Consider the following 27698-nt stretch of genomic DNA (forward strand, 5'->3'; position numbering starts at 1 on the left):
GTAATACAAAAGACCAAAACCAGCAATATTTACCCACAGGCTACATTTATCTTCTGCCACTGGTTGCTACTCCACATTGTCATCCCAACACTCCCGTCCTCAACTTGTTGTCTCTCTTTAGCTTTTCAACTAAATAAAGGACGAATGCGTATCTTTTACAACATTAAATTAAAGTAGTTGTTCAGATTCCGATACCAGTATCGGAAATATGTCTGGCACTGCTTAAAATGCAGGTATTGGAATTGTTGAGTACACGAGTTTGTGCACCGATCCGATACTATTTGGTTTAACTTTATATTGTTCCTACCGTAACCATACTTAATATGTATTCTTCTTTGTTGCCAGAGACTGCACTAGCAGCGAAGAAAAACAAAAAGACCCACTGCAGCAGCAGTCGTCCTGACTTTAACCTGAAATTTCCTTGCTACAACCCCAGTAATTCCCCTCCTCCACTGACTGACATGTAAACTGCCTGCTGTGAGGGACAAGTGTGAACAAGAATGTCAGGAAATCTTTGGAGTAGGTTAGGGCTGCATGCATGAAAAGTCTTAAAAGTCCTGGCTAAAAATCATATGTCCAGTAAAGTCAGTAACCCACCCCTTAACAAGCTTTGTCCATCTTAATTCTACACCATACTTTAAGATAGCCAAACTAATGAAGAAACAACATGTTTGAATCTTTGAAACTCTCACAAATTTAAGATAACTATCTATCATAACTAAATTTCTGCTGGTTAGAGAAACAACCTGATAAAACACTCCAGTATTGTATTTTTGCATGTCTAAAAACTCTGATTCAGCCCTGCTCAGAACGAGCTGTTTCCGTGTCTGTGGCTTTAAATGTTACTGAGCTGTCAGATTCCGCCATTGACTCCGCCCCTCTCAGGAAATGGATGTGGCTCTCCTGATCCTCTAGAGGAGGGCAGAACTTTCTTGCAAGCAGGGAGGGCCAACCAAACCTGTGGGCAGGGATAACTCCCCACATGACATCATGAAGGGAAAATCTGAGAACGGCTTGTTTCAGCACACATTTTCTGAAAAGTGGCCTAAGAGAGGGCAGGAGGGAATGGATTTTTCTAAATCTTGGGGGGATTGCGGACAAGCCAGGGGGACGTATGTTTGTTAGAAAAGCATGAAAAGTGTATTTTTCATAATGTATCACTTTTAAGCTGAATTTATAAGTTAGATATCATGCTAACATTGTTGGTTTGTCTTTTTAGATTCAGATACTTAAAATACACCTTAAGATATACCTGGAAACCTCTCGACCAGCTTTATTTTCCCTATCCTGATTTATTTGGTTCTAATACTGCTCAGTTTTCTCGGTATTTGGCCTCCTGTATCATCATTTGGAAGCAGATGATCCACTCTGCCTCTGTAAGATGATCATATATAAAAAAAAACATTAAACTTTATGACACACATGAAATGCATTCAGAGTGATTTCTTCAAATAAAGGATCATGCGAATCTCTTGGCTTGATAAAGTGACGTACCTCATGTTTGATGTGGTGTTTTCACACATGCACAAAACTCCTGAAGACCTCGTGAAATTTTGGGGTTGAAGTGAAGAGAAACCATGCGGATGTGCATCTAAACATTTGATGATAATAGTGGTAGCTTATTTTATTGTGATTTCAGGAGTTGTGCTGTCTTATAAATTCTTCTACAATAATACAGGTACAAATCATTACTGTTTTGAAAGGGTGGATTGAAGATGTGGACTGAAAGTAGAATAAGGAACTTTTAGTGGTTTTAAAAGGAAATGAGAACATTAAAAAGGTACGTGTTGGTTGCACAAGGTTCAGATGAATTTTGAGTCATCCACTGAGCTGTCTGAGTTTTTACAGTGAATGCAGCATTCTGTGGTTGCAGGGAGACGCTGACATGGCTTAACCAAACTGTGCTGAAAGGGACAATACAGTAATGCTGACAGCCCTCATCATGTCTCAGCATCATGTCTCGATTTCACTGACACACAAATCAGGGTAGATTTTCCATGTGGCGAGTGAATTTTTAGAGGAAAATGTTCCACATATCAAGTGTATGCTTCTATGAGAAATGTGAGCTCTAAGTTGGTGTGGTGTGCAATTGCAGAGCTTAACAGCAACATGCCAAGACATACTTAGATTTACTGTAATTTACAGAAGTTTGTAGTGTCGATAAACTTAACAGGCTCTGGTAGGGGTGGGTAGCCTTGCAAAGCAGATGAATTTGCCAGACTCTCTGTAATCAGGCAAATCTATCTTGAAAAGCTCCAATCCACACAGTTTGTGCAGTTTGTCGGACCAATCAGCTTCATTTCAGGAGAACTAGGCATTAGTTATGGGCGGGGTTTAGTTGTACTACCTGACTGTAATGATTGCCACAAGATAGCTGCAGTTTTATCAGATCTAGACCACATTTCTGTATGGAATAAAGAGTAAAACAATACTTAAAGCTTTTCATGATGGAAATCGCTCTTCTGCCAACCGGCTTCGGCATGATGGTTATGGGCAGGGTCTGCCAGTATATCTTTTAGCTTGGATGTAGCTTTGGGAAAGTGGCAGTTTAATCAGAACTGGACCACATTTTTCTTTGAAACAAGAACTAAAAGTCATGTTGAAAGCTTGTCTTGGCAGAGAAGATGTGTTTGCACATCTCCCGACCTGCCTTGGCATTAATTTGTTCACGGAAGAGCTCCACCATTCCCAACTACGGCAGCAGTAGCCTGTCTGCTAAGGAGAAGTGCATGTCTCACTCTGACTGGCCCATCATGAGAGTGACTGACAGAACGTTCCTCCAATCACTGTCCTGGAATCTTTTCAAAAGTCCTGCCCTTTCCACACACTTTCTATGGGAGCTTTCTCAGATTATTATATGCATGCAATGGATAAACAAAACAGTCGTTGGCAATATTGCCTCAAAAATCCAATTTGTCATCAAGGAGGAGCATACCATATTTCCTCTAATAAAGGAGTCAAACTCATAGGGCCTGGCATTACGGCTGGGGTTGTGGTCTACATGAACAAATAAGGGCCACTCCCCTTTAATTGCTGGGGTTTAGAAGAGGATTAACATCCTAATTGCTCTGTGCTTTTATTTGAATCAGCGCTGATTTTAATGCTTTCAAATGGGAATCTGTTTGATGGCATTTGTGGCTTGTGACAGGCGTGAATTCTGTGGCGTAGTCAAAATGATTTATATTGTTTTCTTTTGGCCACTTTGCTCTTTTGTTTATGTTTATGTGGTGTATGACTACATGTAGCATTGATATAAAGGTATAAAATAATCCTCATAGCATCAGACTCTGGTATTTGAAAGATTTAAGGGTCATCCTATGTGAAATTTCCAAGAAATTTTCAGGGTTGCATGTGTGAAAACAACCAAAGATTGTGTATATATAAGATCAGCAGCATTTGACAATTAACAGTACAATCACATCGTAGTTGTAAGTGCACATCTGTTCATTTTGGTATTCAGGATTGAGTGTTTAACCTGTGTGAAGCAGAGCAAATAATTCACAGTGTTTGTTTGGACTTTTATGGTGCAACAGATGGCAGCGGCTCGTCACAGCAGCTCACTCTAACCCAGGTAAGGTGAAGTGTCCTTCAGTCGCCGGAAAGCAAACATCTGGTGCACCAAACTGGCACAAACATGAGGAATAATCTGCAGGACTGTGCTGTGAGTGTTTTTTGGATGACCCCGCAGTGTGAGCAGGTTCAGACGCTGGTGATAAACTCAGCCCCGTTAGCCGAGGCTTTGTCTTTGTCTCCTTCTGTGGGCACGCTGCGGTACTGACAGTCGGGAGCCACGTCCACGGCCGTGAGTCTCGCCGGTTCAGGGAGAGCAGAGGGTTGATCCTGCTTTGCTGACTTTTTGTCTCTGTTCTCCAGCCAGCAAAACGACACCATGAGTAACATGGCGGCGGAGGCAACGACGGTGCTGCAGGAGAAGAAGACGTAGAAGTAATGGCCTGTTCTGTCGATCAGGACTCCTGTGACAAGAAGAAAAACAAAAAACACCATGTTATTGAAAGTAGAACTACTCCCTTGTGGTTTATGCTTTTTTTTTTAGATTTCCAATTGCAAGGCAGTGAAAGTACAGAGGAGGTCAAGAAGGGCTGGGAGGATTTCTGTGGTACAAATGTTATGAGCAAAGGGCTGACCATGAGGCCTAATGATTGCTTATGATCGCTTTGCTTATGGCCTCCAAAACCTAACCAATTCAACCTTAAATGGGAGTGAAAAAACATGCAAAGTTTGAGGAAACCCTTTAAAAGCATTTTGTAGATATCATCTTCAAAAGAATGGTTTATCCCTCCAGTGAGTTCTGGGTCTACCCGAGGTCTCCTTACAGTTTGATGTGCCCGGAAGACCTCCACAGGGGGGCAACAAGGAGGCATCCTAATTATGCCTGAACCACCTCAACAGGCTCCTTTTGACACAAAGGAGCAGCGGCTCTACTTCAAGATCTTTCCAGATATCCGAGCTTCTCGACTTGTCTAATCTGGCCTGGGAATGCCTTGGAATCCCCCCAAAAAAAGTTGCTGGAGAGAGAGATGCCTGGGTTGACTTTCTTAGCCTGCTGCCTCCGCGACCCGAACCCGGATAAGCGGAAGAAAATGGATGGATGGATGGAAGAGTGGTTCAGATGGCTGAATGGATAACATCAAAATATAATGCTTCTAGCCCTGGCTTTAGCTGGCACAGAGGCATAATTATGCTTTATAATACTAGGTATGTGCATGATAAGTAATAAAAAAAACATACAGCTGTAGAGGACATCAAGAATTTGCGATGATTACAGGTTGGGTTTAGGTGTACTGGAGATGGTAAATACAATGGCTGCCACCAGTGAAGCGATTAACTTAGATGCAGCAATGTTGGTGGTATTTATCATAACTAGACATTTCTCATCAGAAGAAGAGCAAAGATCGCACTAAGAGATGCTTTTGCTGTTCTCCCGACCAGTTTCAGCATGAGTTTGATTCACCAACTGGCTCTACTAGTGGAGAATGGCAGAGACATACAGCCATCCAAACATCCATTTTCTTCCCTTTTATCCGGGCCTGGGTCATGGTGGCAGCAGGCTAAGCAAGTCCATCCACACATTCTTCTCTAAAGGAACATTTTCAAGCTCTTCCTGGATAATTCTGAGGCTTTCCCAGGCTGGATGAGATATATAATCCCTCCAGCTGATCCTTGGTCTACCCGGGGCCCCCTTTCAGTTAGATGCACCTGGAAGACCTCCACAGGGAGAGGACCAGGAGGCATCCTGATCAAATGCTTGAACCACCTCAACTGGTTCCCCTCGAGGCGAAGGAGCAGCAACTCTACTTTGGGATCTTTCCGGATGTCAGTCTTCCACACCCTATCTTTAAGGCTGAGCCCAGACACCGTTTTGCTATCCAGCTCAGCTCCCTCTTCACTACGATGGTATGGCACAACATCTAAACACTATCGATGCTGCACCGATCCGCCAGCTGCACAACCTGAACATCTTATGCCTCCAGCCTCCACCATAAAGTAAGATGAGATAAACCTCTACCAATCCCCTATTCAGGGAAATCTGGTTATCGCAACAGCTCAACAGGACAGGGCAAGAGTGCACATTTTGTGTAGGTGGCTGAATACTTAATACTTCTTCATCACCAAGAAGGAAGCATAAAAAACATTATACATGTAAAATTATAGGAATACGTAAAGACACTATATAAAGTACATTATTTTAAAGACAATAGACGTTGATTATTTTGCATTCCTCTTTATTACCTCCATTTGCTGGGGCTCTACCTTTAATAACATTTCTCATCTTTGAACTGCTGGTAAACCCATCCACTTAGATTTACCTCTCTCTACATCTATCTAATTTTACAAACCAACTAATATCAAATTGAGAAGTCATTTGCAGGTAGGCATGCAATGTAGTGATGACACATTTCCCTCTAAAATGTATACGCAGATATGACCCATGACACGGACATACACGCCCCCGTTTCGGTTGAATTTGACCACATGGAGGAGCAAACCCAGTGGCTGTTGTGACTTGTGTCTGAGGCTTCATCACTGCTCGGCCTCTGGAGCAGCCACATAAACCCACCAAGCATACCTGAAACCTGAAACCTGAGACGAGACAGAGGGCCTGTGCCCTTTACACACCGCTGAACGCCTCTCTTACAGAAGGAAGCCCTGACTTACAGAGGAGAAATGCACTGCAGTGTTTTTAATTTGCATCTTCAAGGTCCTTTGCATGTGTATTTCTGCACTATTCTTCTCCTAGTCTTTAACACTTCAGAGACAATTATAAAACCTTCTACAACAGTGAATTTGTGTGGCAGCTTTGTTGACTTTTCAGGCTCTTCATCCTCTATCTCTCAAGTTGTGATTACTTTATATTTTGTTATAAATTGAAGGTAGAAGGTTTTGAATGGGATAAGAGAAATGTCAAACTCTTCACTCTGCAAATTCTGCTTGGATTGGCTGATAAGGCATCACCACAGTCCACTGCACTCTGGCTTTTACTTGCAAACATTTTGACTCAAGTAAGGCGTCCAACACAGGACTTTTCTTTGTGGAGTATTTTCACGTCGTCCACCACTGCAGATCTGTGTGTTTGTTGTCAGTGAAGCAGCAGTGGTTTATTTACAGCTACAGCCTTGTGGAGGCGGGGCTAAACTTTCTATTTCTGCTCTTCTGCCATTCACATAACACCAGAGCACTGATGTACTGAATGCACCAAGGTGCATGCAAAGCATTCATGCAGGGTTTTGTCTTCTGACTGCAGCAAAGGTGTTTATTCCCAAAGTTACCTAAGATTTTGAAATGATTTTAACCGTATTTTTGATCTACGATGAACAGTAGAAAGAGAGAATTCAGCAAAAACTAGGCTGAGCTTTGAAGTCGCACCTTTTGAGACATTACAGGGACGTTGGATTTAAATTCAGAGGTTGACGCTGCAGGGCCTTTAAAAATCTTACTGCTTTTCAGTGCAAAGATTGGATACTAAGCAAAAATATCAGAGAAGGCAGTTGATATCTATAACACATTTTGATGCAGAAATTAAGCAGAGGCACTATCAAACCTGACATGATTAAACTGAGAGGAATATTAAAGATGATCAAAAATAAAGTCATTAAAGCTGCAAAAAATGAAGTCAGAACACCTCGAGCTCCTTAGAGCCTCCCCTCGTCTATGTTAACAGATGGGGCATGGTTGAAGAGATGTGTTTTATGATGAGGATGACTTTCAGATTTATGACTTAAATGAGAGCTGCAGTTACACCAGTATAGTCTGAAATGACTGAGACCTAGGGGACCGCTTCAAAGTGCTTATTGACAAATACACTGGTTACCATAAAGGCGTGCATGTACAAAATGACTCACTTCTGGTGACCGTCAATTTCAGCAAAATTATGATCCATGTTAATTTAAGCTGTGATAACTGTCATGTTCTTTTTGTTTTACCTGGATAGCAACCACTCTTATCAATGCAAGAAATTATTCATTGATTTATTTTTGTCATATCATAGCATATAGTCTTTCAACCACCCGTTTTCTTAAAACAAAATAAAAATGGGTTAAAAGTGGCAAGAAAGTGCCTACAGAGGCTAAATCAGCAAAAATTGATGGGAAAGTGGCCAAATGGCTTAAATTACACAAAATGAGCACAAATTGGTTGAAAAAATAAATAAAAAAGAAAAAACAGGAGGCAAATTTGTTTTGAATTGGCAAAAATCGATTGGGGGGGGTGTTAAGAGAAGCAAAAAATAGGTATTAAGTGGCAAACATGGGTTAATGGAGGAAAAAATGGGTAGAAAGTGGCAGAAAAAGTGGTGAAATGGGGGATTTAAAAAATAGCAAAAAATTGGTTTAGATAGGAATTGGTTAAAAGTGGGGAAAAGGATTAATGCGGTGAGACAATAGGTAGAAAGTGGCAAAAATGGGAACAGAGAAAAATATGAGTCAAAAGTGGCAAAAAACAGCAGAAAAAGTGGTGAAAAGCAGTCAAAAAGTGTCAAGGATGGATTTTTTTGTGATGTGGGAGGGAATAAAGGGATGAAAATGGGCTAAAATGTGTCAAAAAGTGGGTAAACAGGGGCAAAGTGGGTAAAAAAAAGTGCACAAAGGAGATAAGTGGCAAACAAAAATGGCAAAAATGGGCTGAAAAAGCAGTTAAAAGAGATTTAAAAGTGCCACGAATTAATAAATTCAACATCAGATCCAAGCTTGACACATTTTCGGCTCCAGATTGTTTTCAAACTTCAAACTGTTAGCCAGAGCAGCTAGCATCAGTGATACTGATCCAACACACATTGATACCATAACTGGGCAGGGCCCATTCTCTAGGATTTGTCCAGGCAAATCAGTGGGTGGACCTGCCTTCAAAGACAAAATAGCATACTATAACTGCGGCTCAAAAAACTGACTGCCTTAATTTTGCGGCAATTAGTGCGTTAACACCAAAAGCTCTGGATTCATTCTTATTTGATGCTATAAAAATCTGTTTGGAGCCATGATTGCCTACTCTACTGACAAATGCTGCTCATGCTAAGCTTATCATAGCAACGGATAAGGAGAGTAGAGGAGGAAAGATGAGGGGGGAAAAAACAAATACAGGGGTCTTGAAATTTTACATATCAGTAAATGTCATCAAACAGACACAATACTCCGTTTGATGCCGACTGCACCACACCTAAGGAATCTTTGACATTTTATCAATAAGTTAAATGTGTGAAGGGACAGGATGTCAATACCACAGCTCAACCAGACCCTTACTCAAAATGCTAATATGTCAGATCACATGACAGGCATTATTTTTTTTCTTCTGTTATGAGAGGAGGTGGAGATGCTGATGGCATGTGCACATATTGCATCAATCCCTTACTGAACAGACAACACTAGATATATAATTTTTCTTAGATTTTCAGCATTTTAAATGTAAACTTGCATGTTTATTTATACCAGTGTGAATGAGTCCCACATCCCTGTCATACGAGTGTTTCATTACCTGCCAGTGGAGGTCCGATGAGCAGCGTGATGCTCTCCATGATGGCGAGAAGGCCCAGGGCTGAGGGGAAGCGACTCATCTCCACGATATCCATAAGCACGGTGAACATCAGGGAGCCTACCACGCTCATGGACAGCCCGTAGATTACCACATACACCAACAGGACCGTGAAGCTGGGCGCAATGCAGGGAATACTGTTACTGAGTCCGTTCACCAGCAAAGCCGAGGCAAAAACGTAAACATGTCGCCCCTTGAACCACGGCATGTTGAAGATGATACCAAAGGGAGGCCGCACCACGATGTTAACAATGCCCAGGATGGAGAGCAGCAGAGCGGCACGGCCCTGCTCCATGTTGTTGGCCGTGGCGTAGGGGACAAGATAAATGAGCGGCACCACAAACCCCAGCATCATCCAGGTGATACCGATGACCAGCATGCGGTAGCGTGAGTTTTTACAGAACTGATCAAAGGCCATGTGTTTGCTCAGAGAGGCCACCACGTAGTTCCATATCGTCCTAGCCCACCCTGTTTTCTTCTTCACAGGTTCCTCCTCAGGTGGAGGAGGACCGTGGTTCATGAGAGGCTGACCCCGACGTACAGGGGGCTGCAGGGGCCTCATCACGGCCCCACACACGCAGCAGTTCAGGAGGACAGCACCCAAAACCAGGAAGCTCCCCCTCCACCCCAGCTCCTCATGGAGGTAGTTACCCAGAAAAGGTAGTGTGCACAGTCCCAGCGCCGTGCCTGTGGACGACATGGCGTTAGCAAACGCTCTGCGACGCACAAAGTAGTGTCCAAGGATCGTCACAGCAGGCTGGAAGCTGAAGCAGAAACCAAGACCTGAAAGATTGAAAGAAGACGGAAAAGAAAACTTTCAGAGTTTGGGCACTTCACATTAGGCATGACTGATTGCCCCATCCAAAAGACTGCTTTCACATTAGTTCTGTTTTTGAGCACACTTGAATGTACACAGTCCGGTACAGTGGGTGGCAGTATGTGGTCAATCTGCCATATGCTGTTCACATTAAGACATAGGTCTTACAGTCAGGTGTCAGATCTCAGATGAAAGAGCATTAGATCTCAGGAAAAAGCCGTTGGGAGTCCAGAAAAAAACATGCCAGGCTCTAGGACAAAAAAAGGCAACAGGTGTCAGAAAAAAAGATCTCAAGTCTCAAGAGAAAAAGTGTCAGGAAAAAAGGTAACAATCTCAGGAATAAAGGTGGAAGGTCTCAGGAATAAAGGCATCAGGTCTCAAAGGGTTGTCAGTTGTCAGGAAAAAAAGGTGTTGCGTTTTAGAAGAAAAGACATCACATGTCAGCAGAAAAAGTATCAGGGCACAGGAAAAACAGGTGTTGGGTGTCAGGAATGAAAATGCCAGGTCTCAGGATTAAAGGCAACAGGTCTCAGAGAGAAAGGATGAGGTGCCAGGGAAAAAGGTGTCAGGACTCGGAAAAGAGGTCTCAGGTGCCAGAGGAAAAAGCATCAGGTCTTGGGATAAAAAATGTTTCACATCTAAGGAAAACAGGCATCGGGTGTGAGGAAATATAAAGTGTCTGAAAAAGTTGTTGGGTTTTAGGAGAAAAGGAAATCATATGTCAGGAAAAAACTATCAGGGCACAGTTAAAAAAGGTATCGGATGCCGAGAAAGAAGGTGTTAGGGCTCAGGAACAAAATGTGTCAGGTTTCAGGAAATAAGGAACCAGATCATGGGGAGAAAAGGCATTAGGTTTCAGAAAAGTTTTGTCAGGTGTCAGGAAAAAAGGGCATCAGACTTCAGGAAAATCATGTCTAAAAGGGTTGTCAGGGGAAAAGGCATCAGATCTTGGGGTAAAAAATCTGTCAGGTCTGAGGCAAAAAGGCATCAGATCTCAGGAAAAAAAGGTCTCAGGTGTCAGAAGAAAAAACATCAAGTCTCAGGAAAAAAGGTATCAGGTCTCAGGAAAAAAAAAATCAGGTCTAAGGAAAAAAGGCATCAGGTCTCAGGATTAATGGCAACGGGTCTTAGAAAAAAAGGTTGACATGCCTGGGAAAAAATGTGTCGGGACACAGAAAAAAAGGTCCTGTGTCAGAGGAAAAGGCGTTAGGTCTTGGGTTTAAAAATGTGTCGCATCTAAGGAAAAAAAGGCATGAAGTGTCCAAAAAAAAGGTGTCGGGTTTTAGGAGAAAAAGTAGCATTACGAGTCAGGAAAAAAGCTATCAGGGCACAGTTAAAAAAGACTTTGTATATTGGGAGAGAAGGTGTTGGCATCAGGTTTCAGAAAAAGGATTGTCAGGTATCAGGAAAAAGGGCATCAGACATCAGGAAATTCATGTCTCAAGAAGTCAGGTGTCAGGGTAAAAGGTATCAGGTCTCCAGTCTCCAGAAAAAAGGCGTCAGGTCTCAGGTTAAAAAGATGGCAGGTGTCAGGAAATTGCCTAAGTTCTCAAGAAAGTCTAATCTTTTTGTAACAACAAGCAAGTTGACCACAACATACACTCACTGATCACTTTATTAGTTACACCTGTTCAATTGCACATTTACTCAAATATCTAATCAGCCAATCACATGGCAGCAACCAAAACATTTAGGCATGGTCTAGACGATCAGCTGAAATTCAAACCAAGCATCAGAATGAGGACTTTGAGTGGCCATGAATGTTGGTGCCAGACAGACTGGTCTGAGTATTTCACAAACTGCTGACCTACTGGGATTTTCATGCCATCACAACCATCTCCATGGTTTAAAGAGAATGGTCAAAAAAGAGAAAATATCCAGCGAGCAGCAGTTCTCTGGGCCAAAATGCCATGTTGATGAGGTCAGAGGAGACTGGCTGGACTGGTTTAAGCTGATAGAGGCAACAATAACTGAAATTACCGACTCATTGCAACCAAGGTATGCAGAAGGGCATCTATGAGTGCACAAGTCGAACCTTGAGGCTATAGCAGCAGAAGACCGCAACAGGTGTTGCTTCTGGCAGCTAAAAGCAGGAGGTTAAGGAGGTAATTTGCACAAGCTCAACAAAACAGGACAATGGAGGATTGTAAAAATGTGATGAGTCTCAATATTTGCCGCCACATTTGAATGAAAGCTGGCCAGACCTCCATTAACCATAAAACATTCAAAGTCACTTTTCTTTCTGATGCTCGGTTTGAACTTCAACGCCTAGTAAGTGAGTGTGGATGGGTATTATTCTTGATGGTCTCAGCAGCTCCTCCTCAGACTCTTTTTTGCTGTGCAGGTTGTGTAGTATTGTGTGTAACCTCGGTCATCAGGTTACAGCTCGGTCAATAAATCAGTGTGGTGTTTGCTGACCTGTAATAACCCCGGCCGTGACGTAGAGCTGGCCAATGGACTGGGTAAACGAACTGGCAGCCATCCCTAGCCCGCTCAGGACTCCGCCCAACATCACTGTTGCCCGGCAACCCAATCTCTCCACCAACACGCTACAAAAGGGACCTGTGGACCAAATATAATGCTCTTAGTTTAATGCATACCGGAGCAGAAACAAGCACAGGCTCACGCAGCAGGGGAAAGGTTGTTCTTCTTAATCCTGCTGCAGTTTTTCACATTACTTGTGTTAAGCTGTAATCTGTCCAGGCTCAATAAAAAGCACTTAAAACATATTTACTCTCCACTTAGAGCTCAAATGGTGTAGAGCTATGGCGTGGCTCTTTGTTGACCCATATGACACATTTCTTATAGTTTCTGTTCACGTCATCTTGCTTTTATTGCAGCTCATAAATCCTGTGTAACTGGAAAAGGAGTGTTACATTGTGTTTCCTGAAAGCTAAAAACTAAATACAGTCAGTTATATTGGTTAAAGGTCACCAACAGGGCGGCTAAATCCAACACATGCCTGTGATGGTTGGCAACAAGGCTGCACAGTGCTGCTGGGATAATACCTGGACCTAGCTCAGCCTTTTATGTAGCACCTTTAAAGCCTCATATGTCACAAAAAGCTATATTTTCTTCTTATATGTCTATTAGACCAGAGATGTTAGTTCAAAAGTAGTTGTGTGTCATGACAGCACATGAGATGTCGCTTCATACTGGGAAGTACTGGATGCTTGCTGTCCACCCCTTAGAATTCTGGGTAAAATAAGTTAAAAACTCAACTGGGCCAAAGCATGAAGCCTTAGTAAAGGTTAACAGATGATAACATTAGAAGAGAAAATGAGGATTTAACACCTTATTTTATGAGGAAAAATGGATACACCAAGAAGGATCAAGATTGGCAGACATTTTTCTATACCACAATGCTCATAACTGCCTGGATAAAGACCTGATTACAGCAAATACAGTGCATTAATGAGGACAAAAATGGCAAAGCTGAAAAATACAAAACCAGTCCATGACTGCATTTACATTGTGGGGACTCTTTCTGCTTATGATGGAATATTTTGATCAGGAGAGCGTCTAATGGTGAGCTGTGTCACTTTTTCTTCTGCTTATCCGGGGTCAGGTCACTCCAGATGTCCCTCTCCCCCGTAACATTTTCCAGTTCCTCTTAAGAGATTTCAAGGCGCTCCCTGGCCAGATGAAATATATAATCTCTCCAGCGAGTTCTGGGTCTGCCTTGGAGTCTCCTCCCATCAGGACGTGCCAGGAAGACCTCCACGGGAAGACGCCAAGAAGGAGGCATCCTGATCAGATGCTTAAACCACCTCAGCTGGCTCCTTTCGACATGAAGGAGCAGCGGTTCTACTTCGAAGCCCTTCCAGATGTCCGAGCTCCTCACCCTATCTCTAAGGCTGAGCCCAGCCACCTTCCTGAGGAGTCTCAGTTCGACTGCTTGTATCCACAATCTTATTCTTTCGCTCATCCCCCAGTGTTCATGACCATAGGTGAGAGTTGGGACATAGATTGACCAGCAAATCAAAAGCTTTGTCTTTCAGCTCAGCTCCTTCTTCACCATGACAGTATGGTAAAACTGCTGATGCTGCACCAATCCTGTCAATCTAACATTCCATTCTACCCTCACTCGTGAACAAGACCCTGAGATACTTGTACTCCTTCACTCCTTCACTTTTGATTTACAGTCTTTCTATAAGAGTCTAAACAGCAACACATTTTTATATTAAAGTGTTGGATGTTTTCTTTCTACTGCCTGCAGGTATTCAAGGGAAGTAGGTTAAGGAGCAACACTATATGCACAAATTTAAAACTGCAATCATAAAGACAACCTTTTTGCTGCAGTGCATGAACTTCTTCTTTAATTCTGGTTCTGGTTTATGCAAAAAAAAGAAAGCAACAAAAGTGACAAACTTTCTTTGACTGCATGAAAAGACCCAAATAAATTAACCTCCCAAACTGACCCCTAAGAATCCAAAATGCCAGGCGAGACATTTTATCTGGAGAGTTGTGTAATAATTACTTTGACACTACATGTCTATTTTTCAGTTTAAGCTGAATATTTCTTAGACTGTTGAGTTTCTTCTTCAAACCACAGAGGTTGGGAGGTTGGACTACGTCACCGCCCTCTGGTCATTCTCTGATGAACGGCTTGAACTTGCGTGCTGCTTAATGAAGATAATCCTGAGATTCTCGTCAGATTTCTGTCAGATCAGGAACTTTTAGGATCAAAGCATTCCTGTCTCAAAATCCATGAGAACTGAATGTGGATACCATTAAATCCCCCACATCAAACCACACTGTTTAAGCTCTCTCTACTCATGAACTTCGAAATACAAGCACCCTGTATATGTTTAAAAACCCTAAAGAAAGTCCTTAAAGATGAAAATCTTCAACCTTTACACTGCCCAGTGCTTCATGCAACCACAGTCCAGTTTGTCATTGTCAGTAATTTCTAAAGGTGGTCTGCCTGGCTTCTACAAGAACAAATGACAACATTAATTAACAGAGTTAATGGATATAGAAGCTCTCTGCTTCACTGCAGATACCTGAAGCTATGACTTCAACCCACAATGCAGTGCTGAAGGCTAAAAACCTCCACAGTTCACACACCAGTGACTTGATTCAAGAGTGTGACATTATGGGAGACAATCCTAACAACATGGACAACAAAGGAGAGCTCTGCTTTAGCTGCTTGGAGCATGCTGCATACAATGTCTGCATACAGAGGTGCTCTCTGTTAGGGCTCAGTGTGACAGCAGAGGGCGAGTGATATCATTGTAAATAATCAGGCCTGCCCACAGAACTGACTGGGTCCCTGAAAAACCCAAAGAACGGGCCCTGCATAGTTCTGACCCACTTTAGCTTTCTTCTGCCATTTTTTGCATGTTTTTGCCACTCTTTGTCTATTCTGCCACTTTTTTCACATCCTTCAAAAACTTTTAAGTCACTTTAACAGTTGTTGAGCTTTTTCTCTCATTTCTGTCACATTTTTTTGCCACATTTTGCTAATCTTTTTGCACGCCTGCAACATCTATTTGCAACTTTTGCCTACTTAAACCTCCTTCTGCCATTTTGCATGTTTTTGCCACTTCTTTTTGCTACTTTTGACAATTTTTACCCACTCTTTTGAACTCTTTTGCCACTTTTATCCCATTTTCATCCTTTTTCACCCATTTCTGTCATTTTTTTAACCACTTTTTGGCCCATTTCTTCAACATCTTTTTGAACGTTTTTTCTATTTGCTACCCATTTTACCCAATTTATGTCATTTTTTGCCACTTTTTGCCAATATTCTCACTCTGACCCCATTTTCCTCATAAATGCAACTTTTGGACCAGTTTTGCAACCTTTGACCTATTTTCGCTTTTTTTCCTCATATTTTTTGCCATATTTTTTGACACTAAAATCCTGTTTTTGACCTTTTCCACCCATTTCAGTCACTTTTTACCCTACTTTTGCCTGTTTTTTCCAAGGTTTTTGGCCTATTTTAGCAGCACCAGTTTTGCTGCTTTTTGTCCATTTTTGCTATATGCTGCCCATTTCCTGCCACTTTATGTCATTTTCTTACAACTTTTTGCCAGTTTCGTCCCTTTGAGCCTATTTTTTTCCATTTATGCTGCTTTTGGACCAAATTTGCATTTTTCTGCCACTTTTCCATCCTTGTTTTTTTGCCACTTCCTTTTGCCACATTATTCATTTAACATTGGTGTCAGACTGGATCACCATCAGAATTAAAACTCAAAAATTGAATCTATGCATCAGTAGTTAATGAAAGAAAATGAGTGTGTATTGAAAGAGCTGAATCAGCTAAGTGAGAAGGGTTTCTCTTGAAAGAAGGATTGAGGAAGTGAAATTAACCAACACTGTGATGGTAAAGGCTAATGTAGGATTGTTCTGGAGCACCAAGTACAGACAAGTTCATCTCATACTTGCATGCATGTTTGAGGACAGAAACTTCTTTTTTTTCTTGAATAAATACCAAGAACAAACATGTTGATTTGTATTGTTATACTTGGCAGAACACATTGTATGCTTTTTGTTTCGCTGTTTTCCTCTCCACATGTTCGAAGTAGCCCAAGAAATTCAGTACAATCAGTGACCATGTTGACCGCTAGCTTTCAGTCAACTGCATTCAAAGGTGTGGTGTAACAGAAGCTGATAGAAGAAGTAAAGGTCCTCCCAAATGTCTCTCTTTGGTTGCACATCTTACTACTATGATTGGCAGCCTGCATGCCTGTCTGTCTGTGTTGATTTGTACGCCACACCGTTGCTCCAACTGTGCTTAATACCTCTCAGAAGACTTCTTGGGTGTACTGATTCGAAACTGGTGCCATGAAAAATCATTAATATGTACAGATTTTCAATAATATCCAAAATTGTTGTGTCTCATCAGTGTGTAGTTGGCTTTCTGAGACTAACAGATTAACAGATGTGGCAGCCAGGATGGGTATGCATACCCAAAGTTCAGAGCAAGTGTTACCTCTGGTCTTAAGTGCATGCCAATAAAACATGAATTATTCAAACCATCCTTAAATAAATAAAATGTATGAATAGTTACTGTATGCTTGATCAGAAGCCTGACATTCATCCGGATGCTCCTCACTGACTCTGTACATTCTTGCACAGCTGATAGTACCTTCCTGTTTCATGCATGTTACATTATCAGAGGAAGTTGACATTTCTGAGGAGGCAAATAATCCGTTAGCTCACCACAGTGACATCTATCTGTCTGAGAAAGCTGCATGTAAAGATGAAATCATCTTTGTACAACTGACTTTAACATTTGCATCCATGTAGTTTAGTTTAGAGAACATTATTAGACTGATACATTTGTCTTGTTGTCCTTGTCCCCCATGCACCTTGTGCCTGAAATGCTTACTTTAGTTTGAAACCAGTGGTCCCCAAACTTATTTTTCAAACAAAGCCAGCCCCAGAACCCCCACCCAAAAAAGTTAAACATGCTGTCACATATTAACAGTAGTAAGTGTCATAAAACACCCAACAGACTTGGACCAGCCACACTTTTTTGAACAAAAAACCTACTCAGTGTGCTATCATGGTTCTGGCTAATCTGAAATCTAAGCTGCATATTTTTGTCACATTGAACCCTTACCCCAATGACCCCACCAGAGCGACAAGCCAGAACTTCCCCTCTCAATGTTTACAGGCCAGTATACAAGCAGTAGTGAAGAATCCTTCCCCGTTCACTGATGCCAGGATGTAATCTTCACAAGTATGCATAATTTTCTGCATTTTCAGTGTATTTCAACCATGCTGCTGTTTGGAAGGCTAGAGGCAAGAAGTGTTCAAATATCAAAGCATTTTAAGGGGAAGCACACCATGTCTACTCTGACATTGTCAAACATAGATGTACATATTGCTGGCACTGAGGCCAAACCTTGTATCTACAAAATCACCACTTTTCAGGGTATGAAAAAAAGCTGTGAATCTATTATTTAATTTAACACTGAATGGTAACAGTCAGCATCCTTTGACCCTTTTTATTGTTTTAAAATTGTTAAAACCCACTGACATATGTAAAGGGTGACTAATAGCACTGATTTATGACAAATTTTAAAATCATGAAAAATGCTGATATAAGGTTTTGGCCAGGAACGGCAGCAATATATAATTTTTAAATCATAATTAGATACATAATGTATGATAGCCTGTAAGGGCCATTAAAAAGACCTCTACATTTAAAGAGGATCCTTTTTTTGCAAACAAACGGCCAATTTGGGGGGAAATAAAACAACATTTTTGAAATTATGAAATCATATGTATATATTTATGAGAAAACTCTTGAAATTTCTTAATTTAAAAGTCTTAGATGCTGGTATTTTGAAATCAGAGACTCAAAAAATTCAAGTTTTAGTTCATATACATCTATTTCTTTCCAAACAAAATACTCTGGGGGGGATTCTCACAAATAAACAACCTTTTAAAATTATTATTATTTTTTTTTTTAAATGAACAGATCCTCTGTTTTTTTTTTTCTAGAGTTAAAATTGATTTGTAATATTAAAAAGTGGGTCTTGGGGATCCTGGTTCTTCTTAAACACTGCGTTAGAGCCTCCAGTTGCAAAACAACTTTTCTCCTTGAAAAATTCAAATAAAAGTATCTAAAACACAAGAAAGACTGGTAACTTCTCTATAGTGTAAAGCAGTAGGAAGCAGTTCTTGTCCTCCATGCAGCGGTTTCATGATTGAATCAACTCAAAGTTTTGTCTCTTCTAAGTTCTGCTTCTTATCTGTAAAGAAATTCTTGCACTGTTGTATTTCCTTTACTTACTTTTTGCAACCTTGCATTCTCAGTGTGGAACATACCAAGGTTTCTCTGTGTTGTGGAGTGAAGTACAGTTTCTCAAGGATTTATGTTCTCTTAATCAACACCAAACGCAGCAGGACAGTTAAAAAAACAACCCCCATACTCTCCTGAGCTCATATTTCCCCGTACACCAACAGCAGGTAGGAGCTTAAATTTCAGTGAGGCTTTGAGGATTAAAGGGCGAGTGAAATGTTACACCGCTAAGAGATTTACTAGAAGTGGTAATTAAAGAACAGAAATAACAGTGATAAAAGTGTGGTAAATATTGTCAGTACTGTGCTAGAGTATCATAACTGAGTAAACTTCATCATTCTAATTATAAAGAACTGGGCTAATGCTAATAGAGAATTAAGCTAATGTAGTGTGGTGCACTGACTTTACCTCCGGCGTGCAGCACTGACGTCATGATGGAGGGCACCCAGGACGTCTCACTGTTGGAGGCGTGAAACTCATTCTGCAGGTCCGTGTAAAAGATCCCCACACAGGATGGGAATGCCAGCGTCAGAGCCAACACTAAGATGGTGGCGACCAGCACCACCCACCCCCATCCTCCGTCTGGAGCCGTGACCACCCCCGGTCCAGCCATGGGGTGTCCACGGGCACCGCCGTGCCCCCCCTCCTCTGACTCACAGTCCTGATCTTTGTCGTGCTCCGTCCCGTTGGCCTGCTCCACGACTCTACAGGCCTCGGCGGTGAGGCAGCGATCACTCGTCCCTCTGATTCCATTTCTGTGAGTCATTTTCTGCTCCACAGTTCAGACAAGGCTCCTGTGTTAGCTCTGCAGGTTGTGGAGTAAGTCCTGCCGTCCATGTCACTGTGGCTGCAGCGAGCTGGAGGACAACAAAACAAACATCAGGTTATTTATAACTGGTTTTCAGATTTTACATGAGGCTCTATAATACTAACTCACTTTTTTGGGATGTAAACATCTTCATTACCATCAAAATATAATGGAATTTTAACACTGAGGGACAAATCTCAAAAACTTTAGAGATCACTTGATGCTGTCTTTGGTGTCCATCTTCAGCTTCAGCTCTGATTTGTGTTTTGGTGCTCAATTTGTCAATATTAGCATGATCACTCACTAAATTAAATTACATTACAGAGGCATTTAATATTCAACGGTCTGTAAGTTATAGTAATGTATCATTCATTCTTTTTGTTATAGAGGCAGAATGGCCGTACCATGAGAGCACTAGTGGGCTCTAAGCACCCCACCTACACTGCCTGACTGGATATACGTCACACGAGTACTAGCCAAGCTATTTTTTTCACAATTGTGTCTCACCTGGACTTATTGTCTTAAAAACTTGTAAAACATCAACCCTGTGGTGCACAGACAAGCTCTAAACATAATTTTCTTTGGGACAACCTGGGCTTTAAGAATATATGTGCTGCAGTTATGTGACATGAATTTTTAAAAAGTTATGGACTATAAAGACAAAAGAAAAAAATAATTGGAAACGGCAAACACTGTAAACATTACAAAGAGTTTTTTCTTTTTTGCACACACCTGTTCTTCCATCTCTTTGGGGCAGTGTTAATTTTGGTAGCTATTTTTAATTTTAGTCTTTAGATGAAATGTCTTTTAGTTTAAGTCATGTTTAAGTAATTTGTACCCTTTTTAGTCTAGTTTTAGTCAAAAAAAAATCACTAACATTTTATTCTAGTTTTAGTCCATAAAAGTCCTCACATTTTAGTCTTTCCTTTTAGTCCAAGCATTTATTTTCTTGCATAAATCTGGTACCAAATAGTGGTAGTGTGTTCTCTGCACTCTGCTAAACCTGGGGTCCCTGCTTTCTACAGCTGAGAGGCAGAGTAGCTACAGATGCATTGCATTTTGACAGATTTACCCACAGTGGAGAATTATCACAGATTTCGTACGTTTGATGAAAACTACATTACATTTTAGTCTAGATTTAGTCACCTTGATGAAAACTAAACTTACTTTTGTCAGTTTTAGTTATCACAGTTCTGTTTTTGTTAGTCTTAGTCTAGTTTGGTCATGGAAAAAAAGGCTGTTGATGAATATTTTTAGTCATAGTTTTAGTCGACAAAATTAACACTGCTTTGTGGCTAAAGGATTGATAATTATGTGACAAAAAGACTTCAAAATATTCACATTTTTACCAAAAAAAAAAGTCCTCGCACTTTAGGGAATTCGAGTCATTATTTGAAGAGCAGTGACTCTGAGGAACATGTCCCAGCCTCTCTGTGTCTCTTTCTCTCTATAATAAGTCTTTCAAACGCTCTCCTTCAGTTTCTAAGTCTGTGCACATGCGCTGTTCAGCAAAGCAAGACATGGTGACGTAACAGCTTCCCATTGGTTGTCACAGCCCTGTTGCAATGCATTCTGGGATACAAACAGGCAATATGGCGGCGGGTTAACAGGCCAACTGCAGGAATGATAGGAAAATAGATTATAAATGGATAAAAAGACGTTTGATATCAGAGTTACGGATGTGTATTTAATCTTTAAAGACTCTGGAAAGTCAGCCAAGTTCCAGGCTCACAAGAAAACATGTGAGAGAGGGTCGTTATAAAAGGCCAAGCTTTTTACAAGGGGTTTGCCTGTGGCAAGTTCTGATAAAACTGGCGCGTTAGCAGCATCCACGCTAATCTCTTCTGCCATAATTGCACCGGGCTCTTTTTGCGGCTTGCTTACATCACCACTCTGCAGTGCCCGAAAGTACTGCCCCTCAATGCTGTTTGGTCCTGTCACTTTCTAACCAAGCTCAAACGGTTCAGATGGGAACTTTGCAAGATGGATTTGCCAATAAGACACATTGACACGGGCGAATCCATCTGCTCTGCAAGGTTACCTGTGGCACGGATCCACACCACATAGCTCTAACTGTTAACTTTTGACACAATAATTAAATTTTGATTGTCATTATAAATGCACACCAATTCAAAATACTGAATTCAGCCCCATGTGCTAGTAATAATTGGTATTGGCTATGAAATAAAACATTAGTTGACCTGTGATCAGTATGTGTTCCCTTTATGCATGGATTGTGTTTGTTTTGGTTGTTGGAGTTCCAGACAAATATCCCTGTAGAGGCAATAAACCGTATCGTAACATAACGTACAAGTAAATATGACGAGAATGGGTGTTAAACAAAAAGAATCTCTGCCTAAAAAAGCAACAGAATAATACAGTATCAGTTTAGGCCATGGCCATCCAAAGGCCATACATCCAGTAAATTCACAGCTAAAATAGAAATATTGATTATGAGTCTTAAAGAGTTTTAAAAGGAGCCTTTGACATGTTTCAGAGGTCTGGATCCAAACACAAATGCCCTGTGGCCCTGAGCGTGTCTCCATGCTGACTCTGAGAAAATCAGCAGCTGGTCAGCAGACCTGCAGGACAAGATGGACAAAGTAAATCAATAGTGAACAGGACAATGTAATCCTGCTCTTTCAAGCCAAGTCATAAGACAGAGTAGAGACTGGTGCCTGTTTTGTGCAAGATGAATCAATCTTTTCATTTCCAGCCACTCTGAGTTACAGTAATCTAAACAAAACGCATCCTAAACTGGAAGAAAAACTTAAACTTGGCTCTGCTGCTGACCTGGCACATAATCTCTGTTATGTGACCAACATGTTTAGAGAACTGAATTCAAAGTCAAGAACAACAAGGTACAGACCCTCTGTCCCCTGCACAGGATGAAAACTCCCTACAGTTCCTGCAGGAGCATCAGCCCTGATAGACCATCCTTTAAAATCATACATTAACGATTAATCAACTTAAAGTCAGACTGTGAGTGAAGTAACAAAGGAGAGGTCTGATGGGTTCACGGACAAATACTGTAAGCCTGTGTGGGTGGAAAGTTAATCTCGCCAGCGTGAGACCAGCATGCACTTGTGAAAATCCTGAAATGAAAAGCCCTCTGTGGGAAACGTCCAATGGGATTCTGCCTCAGGAGGCTGGGAGTAACGTTTCCAGATGTAGCTACTGCCGAGGAGGGACACACTTAATGAGATTATGCTCCTGGAAATACAAATAATGTGGCACAGTTTTTACAGGGAGAAAAACTGGTGACGCAAAGTGCCAAACTCACATGCAAATACTAACCTTTGAACACTGGAGACACAGATAGACGCTCGACTGTAAAAGTTGGAGAGTATTTAAGCAAATTTATCTTGGAAACATGACTTAAATTTGGAAGTAACAACACAGGGTTTCATTCATAATGTTATGTTCTGAGAAACTTTAAAATGTGTCATTCTAATATGGTCAAAAACAAGGTGTCTGAATACCAAGGTGCTACATTGCATCAGTTTCTAAGAGGACTACTGGTTAGAGGGGAACACTAACTTACTCAATAAAACATCCATTTATTGAATCCATTTATTGAATCAAATTAGATTTAGATTTTAAGCATAATGTGTTGTCTCAAAGGTAGAATTTGCCTTGGATGTAAAGTGCAGAAGAAAAATACCGTATTTGTAACGTGCACCATTAAAAATTCAAAATGACACCCAACATAGGTGGCCAAATAAACAGAAAGTAGAGCATAAAAAACATAAAGAAGATTCTAAATATGCACATATAACAATATTCTAAAAGCTAATAAAACTACCAAGCAAGGGCAGAATCAAGATGACTTCTCTGTAACATTCATTACAAGCCAATCAGAGCAGCCAGGAGTAAAAGCACCCATTGTTATGTACTAAAACGACCGCTAAAGCAGCATCCATGCTGATCTCTTCACTACAGCCATTGTTTACAGGCTTGCAGCCACCTTAACCAAACCATGCCTGCAGTTACTGCCTCTTTCTTCTCAGCTGATGCTGATTGGTCTGCTCATTCTCTGATTAGAAACGGTCGTTCCAGATATTGAAGCTCTGCAAGATGACTCTGCCTGATGACAAACATGGAATCTGGCCGACCATGGTTAATTATTTGTAAGGATGCTTGAATTGATTGCAATACGATTGGCTGAAACTTGGCTACTACCACTGAATTTCTGTGTTGGCTGATCTAGAGCAGTGATCTTCACACAATAAACATAATTCATGTCCTTGTGCAATAGCCTCTTTAACACGTGTTGCAACATGTCCCAACTGCATGTAACCTAAATGAGGGCCAGATACAAAATTAGTACAGATCAGACCCACTGCTCTAGAGGCATGTGACATATGTAGAGCGGGCTTTCGCCACCATCCACTGTAAAACTACATCACCTGACTCAGCAAACTGTGGGGAGTCAAGTGGATCGACTGAAATTGGGCTTTGTTTGGTTAATAATGTTAAACAAATAAAAGCTCCTCTGTGGGTCATCATCTACCAATAAGAGATGTCCCCCATCCTCTTCAGCCCCTCCATGACCTCAGCACCAGTCATCAAAGCACTGCCTGTGTTTACAAATCAAACTGATGCTAGTTTGGACTGCTGTGGTGACTCTTAAGAAGAGCAATCCTTCAAACATTTCTGTAGCGAAAGCATCACTGCTGCTGAGGGCTAGTAATGTTTCTAGGTGAACCATTTCCTACCAGACAAAGAGTACATTTCAATTGTGTGTAGCTGACGACATCACTAGACAACAAACTGAAAGATGGTGTGGGGAGTGTGACTAACGTTAGCAGTTCTAGCCTCAGTCCTTTGTCCACATTTCTGTGCTGAATGTCATCACATATTTTAGTATAACTTCACACAGCCTACATACAACTTTATCCCCATTTTCAGGATCTAAATAGCACAAAACCACACTTTCCTATGAGATGCTATCAGTGCTATTAGCTAACCGTTGTTTACATTGGATTAATGAGTGTTATGGCAGCATGGCAGTGGCCATAAGGCAAAGCTACTGTGGCAAATAGTGACAGGTGGCTATGTTAGTCTAGACAGAGTGTTTGACCAGGACTGTGGGCCTGAGCTGATAAGAAATATAATTAGCTTGACTGACTAGTAATATTGGTGCTGACTATCTAGGGGCCTGTCTTTAACCATTAAGCCTCCGAATTGTGTTATCTTATTGTTACACCCCTTCTTATTTGCATAATTTTTGTGTGTTTCCAAGTGTTTAGTCTTCAGTTTCCACAGAAAGCTATGCCAACAACGTTCCTCCTCTAGCTTTCTGTTTAAATTGCACTGATTAGTTTTCATCAGTGTTATCTCATGATAAAGAAAGAAAATATGCATTTGTGATTGCCAAACTTTCCCTCCAAGACCGAGTCATCTTTAGTGCACCTGACAGATACCTTTTTACCATCAGGAGGTCTTTAAGGTTTTTAAGGTAACCTTTTCCCTCCTACATGTTTTAAAATGATACAATTCCATTAATTTAAATAATTGATAATATCTTAAAAGAACAAAACTACATCTATTACAAAAGATACAAGTGTAGGAGAGAAGTCCATCAAATGAGATGATTTATGCAACAAAACATTAACAATGTATTTGTAAAAATTGGAAAGTCTATTTCATTTGCAATTGTCGGTTATGAAAGAGAAGAAACTTTCCAATATGGGGTGCTTAGGACTTGTACTTTTACTGTCTAGGTATCGGGACTATATATATTTGATTTTAACTAGAATTCATTTTAAATTCAGATTTAACAGATTTCACAGTGATGAGTGAGGTGACTAGAGGTCAACTGATATTGTTTTTTTCACAACCGATTCTGATACCAATTATAAGTAGTTCATGAGGCCAACTACAAATAAAATGTACCTAATGTGGAAAAGTAAAATTGTACAATCAAAAAATGAAGGAAAATAAACAATTTAGCACTACCTCAGTCGGCATAAGAAATGGCACAGAGCAACACAACAGGAAAACAGGAATTGATGCCATACACTCACTGCGTCAGTGGTACTCAGAACTAGGTCCTGATTGGCTAATACTTGTGACATCCAGCCAATCATGTTGTGGTGTATGCAGAATATTTGGCAAGACTGTGGAGAATAAAAACAACCCACAGTGGAAGACACACTTCACACTGGTACCAAAGTAGAGCTCTTAATCAATTTTCTGTTAAATAAATGGAAAATATAAATGGAAAATAAAATATGACCTAAGATTGAACCTCAAGGCACACCTGTGTCAAAGATTAAAATCCCGCTGTAATGACAACTCTACTCTAGACCAGGTGCTCATGTTTTCTTTTAATAACAGCTCTGACTCAGACGCTATTGCAACACAGGAGCAGTACAAAACCATGCAGGGACAAAAGTACACAAAAGAAATAGTACAAGGCATTGTGGTATATTCTGAGTGTGCAACAGATCAGTGAGGGGGAAAGGCCCCTTATATCTCTGCAATCTGAGCCCTGACATCCTGTTTTTCTCTCTCCTGCAGAAGTCCACTTCTGCATGAAAAACATCAATGATTATTCCCTTTAGGACTCAAAAGAGGGAGGTTTCTATGAATAAGCTCCGCAATTCTTCATTGATAAATAAAGTGATGTAGATCAGCTGCCGGGACAGCCCACAGTGGGATGAGACATCGCAGCCTGACATGATCAGATAAGGATATTTGTACACTGAAATACCAAACCACCTTAACTCAGCTTTATCAGATTAAAATGTTGACTTTTTAAACATTTGGAGCTGTTTTCACACGTACCAATTTTTAGCTTGAACCACGTGGCATTTCGTTTTTGTATCGGCTTGTTTGTGTCTGATAAGCTCCCCAAAATTACGGATTCCCCCTCTAAATACAATCACAACCGTGTTACAGCATGCTAGCATAACTAGTGTGGCTTTAAAAGACAACAATCACTTCAAAAATTGAATACGCACCCCTATTTCTAATCAATCAGTGTTATTTTACCCCGCAATGTGGATATAGGTGTTACGCTGTAAGTAGTTACCGTGTGGACTGGCGACTCTCAGCTAAATGCGTCAGTTGTCGTCGTAGTTACAACCGGCGTTAAAAACAGAAACTGCCATCAGTAATGCCGCTTGGTTTAGTCTACTTATTTTTACAATGTCAAAAATACGTTTAAGTTATATATTTCAGGAAAACGTAATAAAAGAAGCATTCGTTGAACCGCACTTGTCCTAAACATCTGTTGTAACTACGACAACCGCCTCAAAAAAGTCGGAAGCTAACACGGTAACTCATGAAACCGTTACACCGGCTACTGGACATCACTGGCTTTTCACTTTTTAGCGCAACAAGGAAGCGATTTCAGCCAAAAAAATGTAACAGATCTTTTACGGGATTTTATCTCAACTAAAATAAAATAAAAATCACCTTTCTTTAATGTTTGTTGTGGTCGTCCAGCCCCCGTCAGATCCACGCTGTTGAGGCGCGGTCGCTCATTGATGACAGCCGGGCAGCAGCGGCTGCAGTCCGGGGAGGTCTGCGCTGCTTCTCGTCACAGAGCTCCAGCAGCTTCCACCCGCCCTCCCGCGGGGGGAGGAGACTGACATGGCCGCCTGTGAGGGTCGGGATGCGGGCTTAGCAGGCCCCAGCCCTGCTAGCGAAGCAACAGCCCAGCGGCACCACACAGAGGCGGAAGAGAGGTTCTGAAAAGGACCCAAGTCATGCATGAGGAGCCATAATGGAGGACACAATGTACAGAAAGTGTGGTACAATGGGGTCTGTATGAAAGGACATCATTGTAAAGGCAAGCTATGGATATGCAGTCTATACTGCAAGTGTTGACGTGTTTTCAGAGGTGGCTAAAGTAAATCTGTGGCCCCAGGCAAATAAGGCAGATATGAGGCCTTTTAACTCGTTCAAATAAAACTACTCATAGCTAATTATCACAACAATCACAAGGTATTCTTCTAGCAAGCCAGAGAACTACATCCAAATATATGTGCCTGTGAATATCTTTATAAACCCTGAACAAAAAAGTAATTTTATTATTAATTATTGTGATTAATAATCATAATCTGAATGTTAATCTTCCTGTGGTAATCATGTAAGCCATATTTTGCAGCTCAACTGCAAACGTTTTCAGTCTGCTGAGGCAAACCGTAATTTAGCTGAGTTAGATTCTGAATGCATTTGATACACTAAATTCTCCCAAATTTATTCTGAGAGTGACTTGAAACAAGATAATGTACAGTAGTTTCTGCTGACCTCCAGTG

General features: G+C 41.1%; 1 protein-coding gene across 1 annotated transcript; it reads right to left on the reverse strand.

The window, feature by feature from the left end:
• Positions 1-962: 962 nt before the first annotated feature.
• On the reverse strand, positions 963-26991 carry slc16a5a (solute carrier family 16 member 5a). The gene is made up of 5 exons (XM_041816290.1): positions 26854-26991; positions 19029-19477; positions 12278-12421; positions 8986-9825; positions 963-3974 (listed from the first exon to the last, which is right to left on the reverse strand). Exons 2-5 carry the CDS (start codon positions 19384-19386, stop codon positions 3700-3702), a joined length of 1617 nt encoding a protein of 538 aa, XP_041672224.1. The 5' UTR covers positions 19387-19477; positions 26854-26991; the 3' UTR covers positions 963-3699.
• Between the last annotated feature and the right edge of the window lie 707 nt (positions 26992-27698).

Source organism: Cheilinus undulatus, linkage group 20, assembly GCF_018320785.1.
Source record: "Cheilinus undulatus linkage group 20, ASM1832078v1, whole genome shotgun sequence".
NCBI lineage: Eukaryota > Metazoa > Chordata > Actinopteri > Labriformes > Labridae > Cheilinus > Cheilinus undulatus.

What these genes read in the sequence shown, in the direction of transcription:
- slc16a5a (XM_041816290.1), bottom strand. Translation starts at nt 19,386, where the DNA reads ATGACTCACAGAAATGGAATCAGAGGGACGAGTGATCGCTGCCTCACC. An exon ending in GTCAGTGCTGCACGCCGGAG is followed by an intron (nt 12,422 to 19,028) that starts GTAAAGTCAGTG and finishes TTTGGTCCACAG; the next exon opens with GTCCCTTTTGTAGCGTGTTG. An exon ending in CATCGGACCTCCACTGGCAG is followed by an intron (nt 3,975 to 8,985) that starts GTAATGAAACAC and finishes TTCTTGTCACAG; the next exon opens with GAGTCCTGATCGACAGAACA.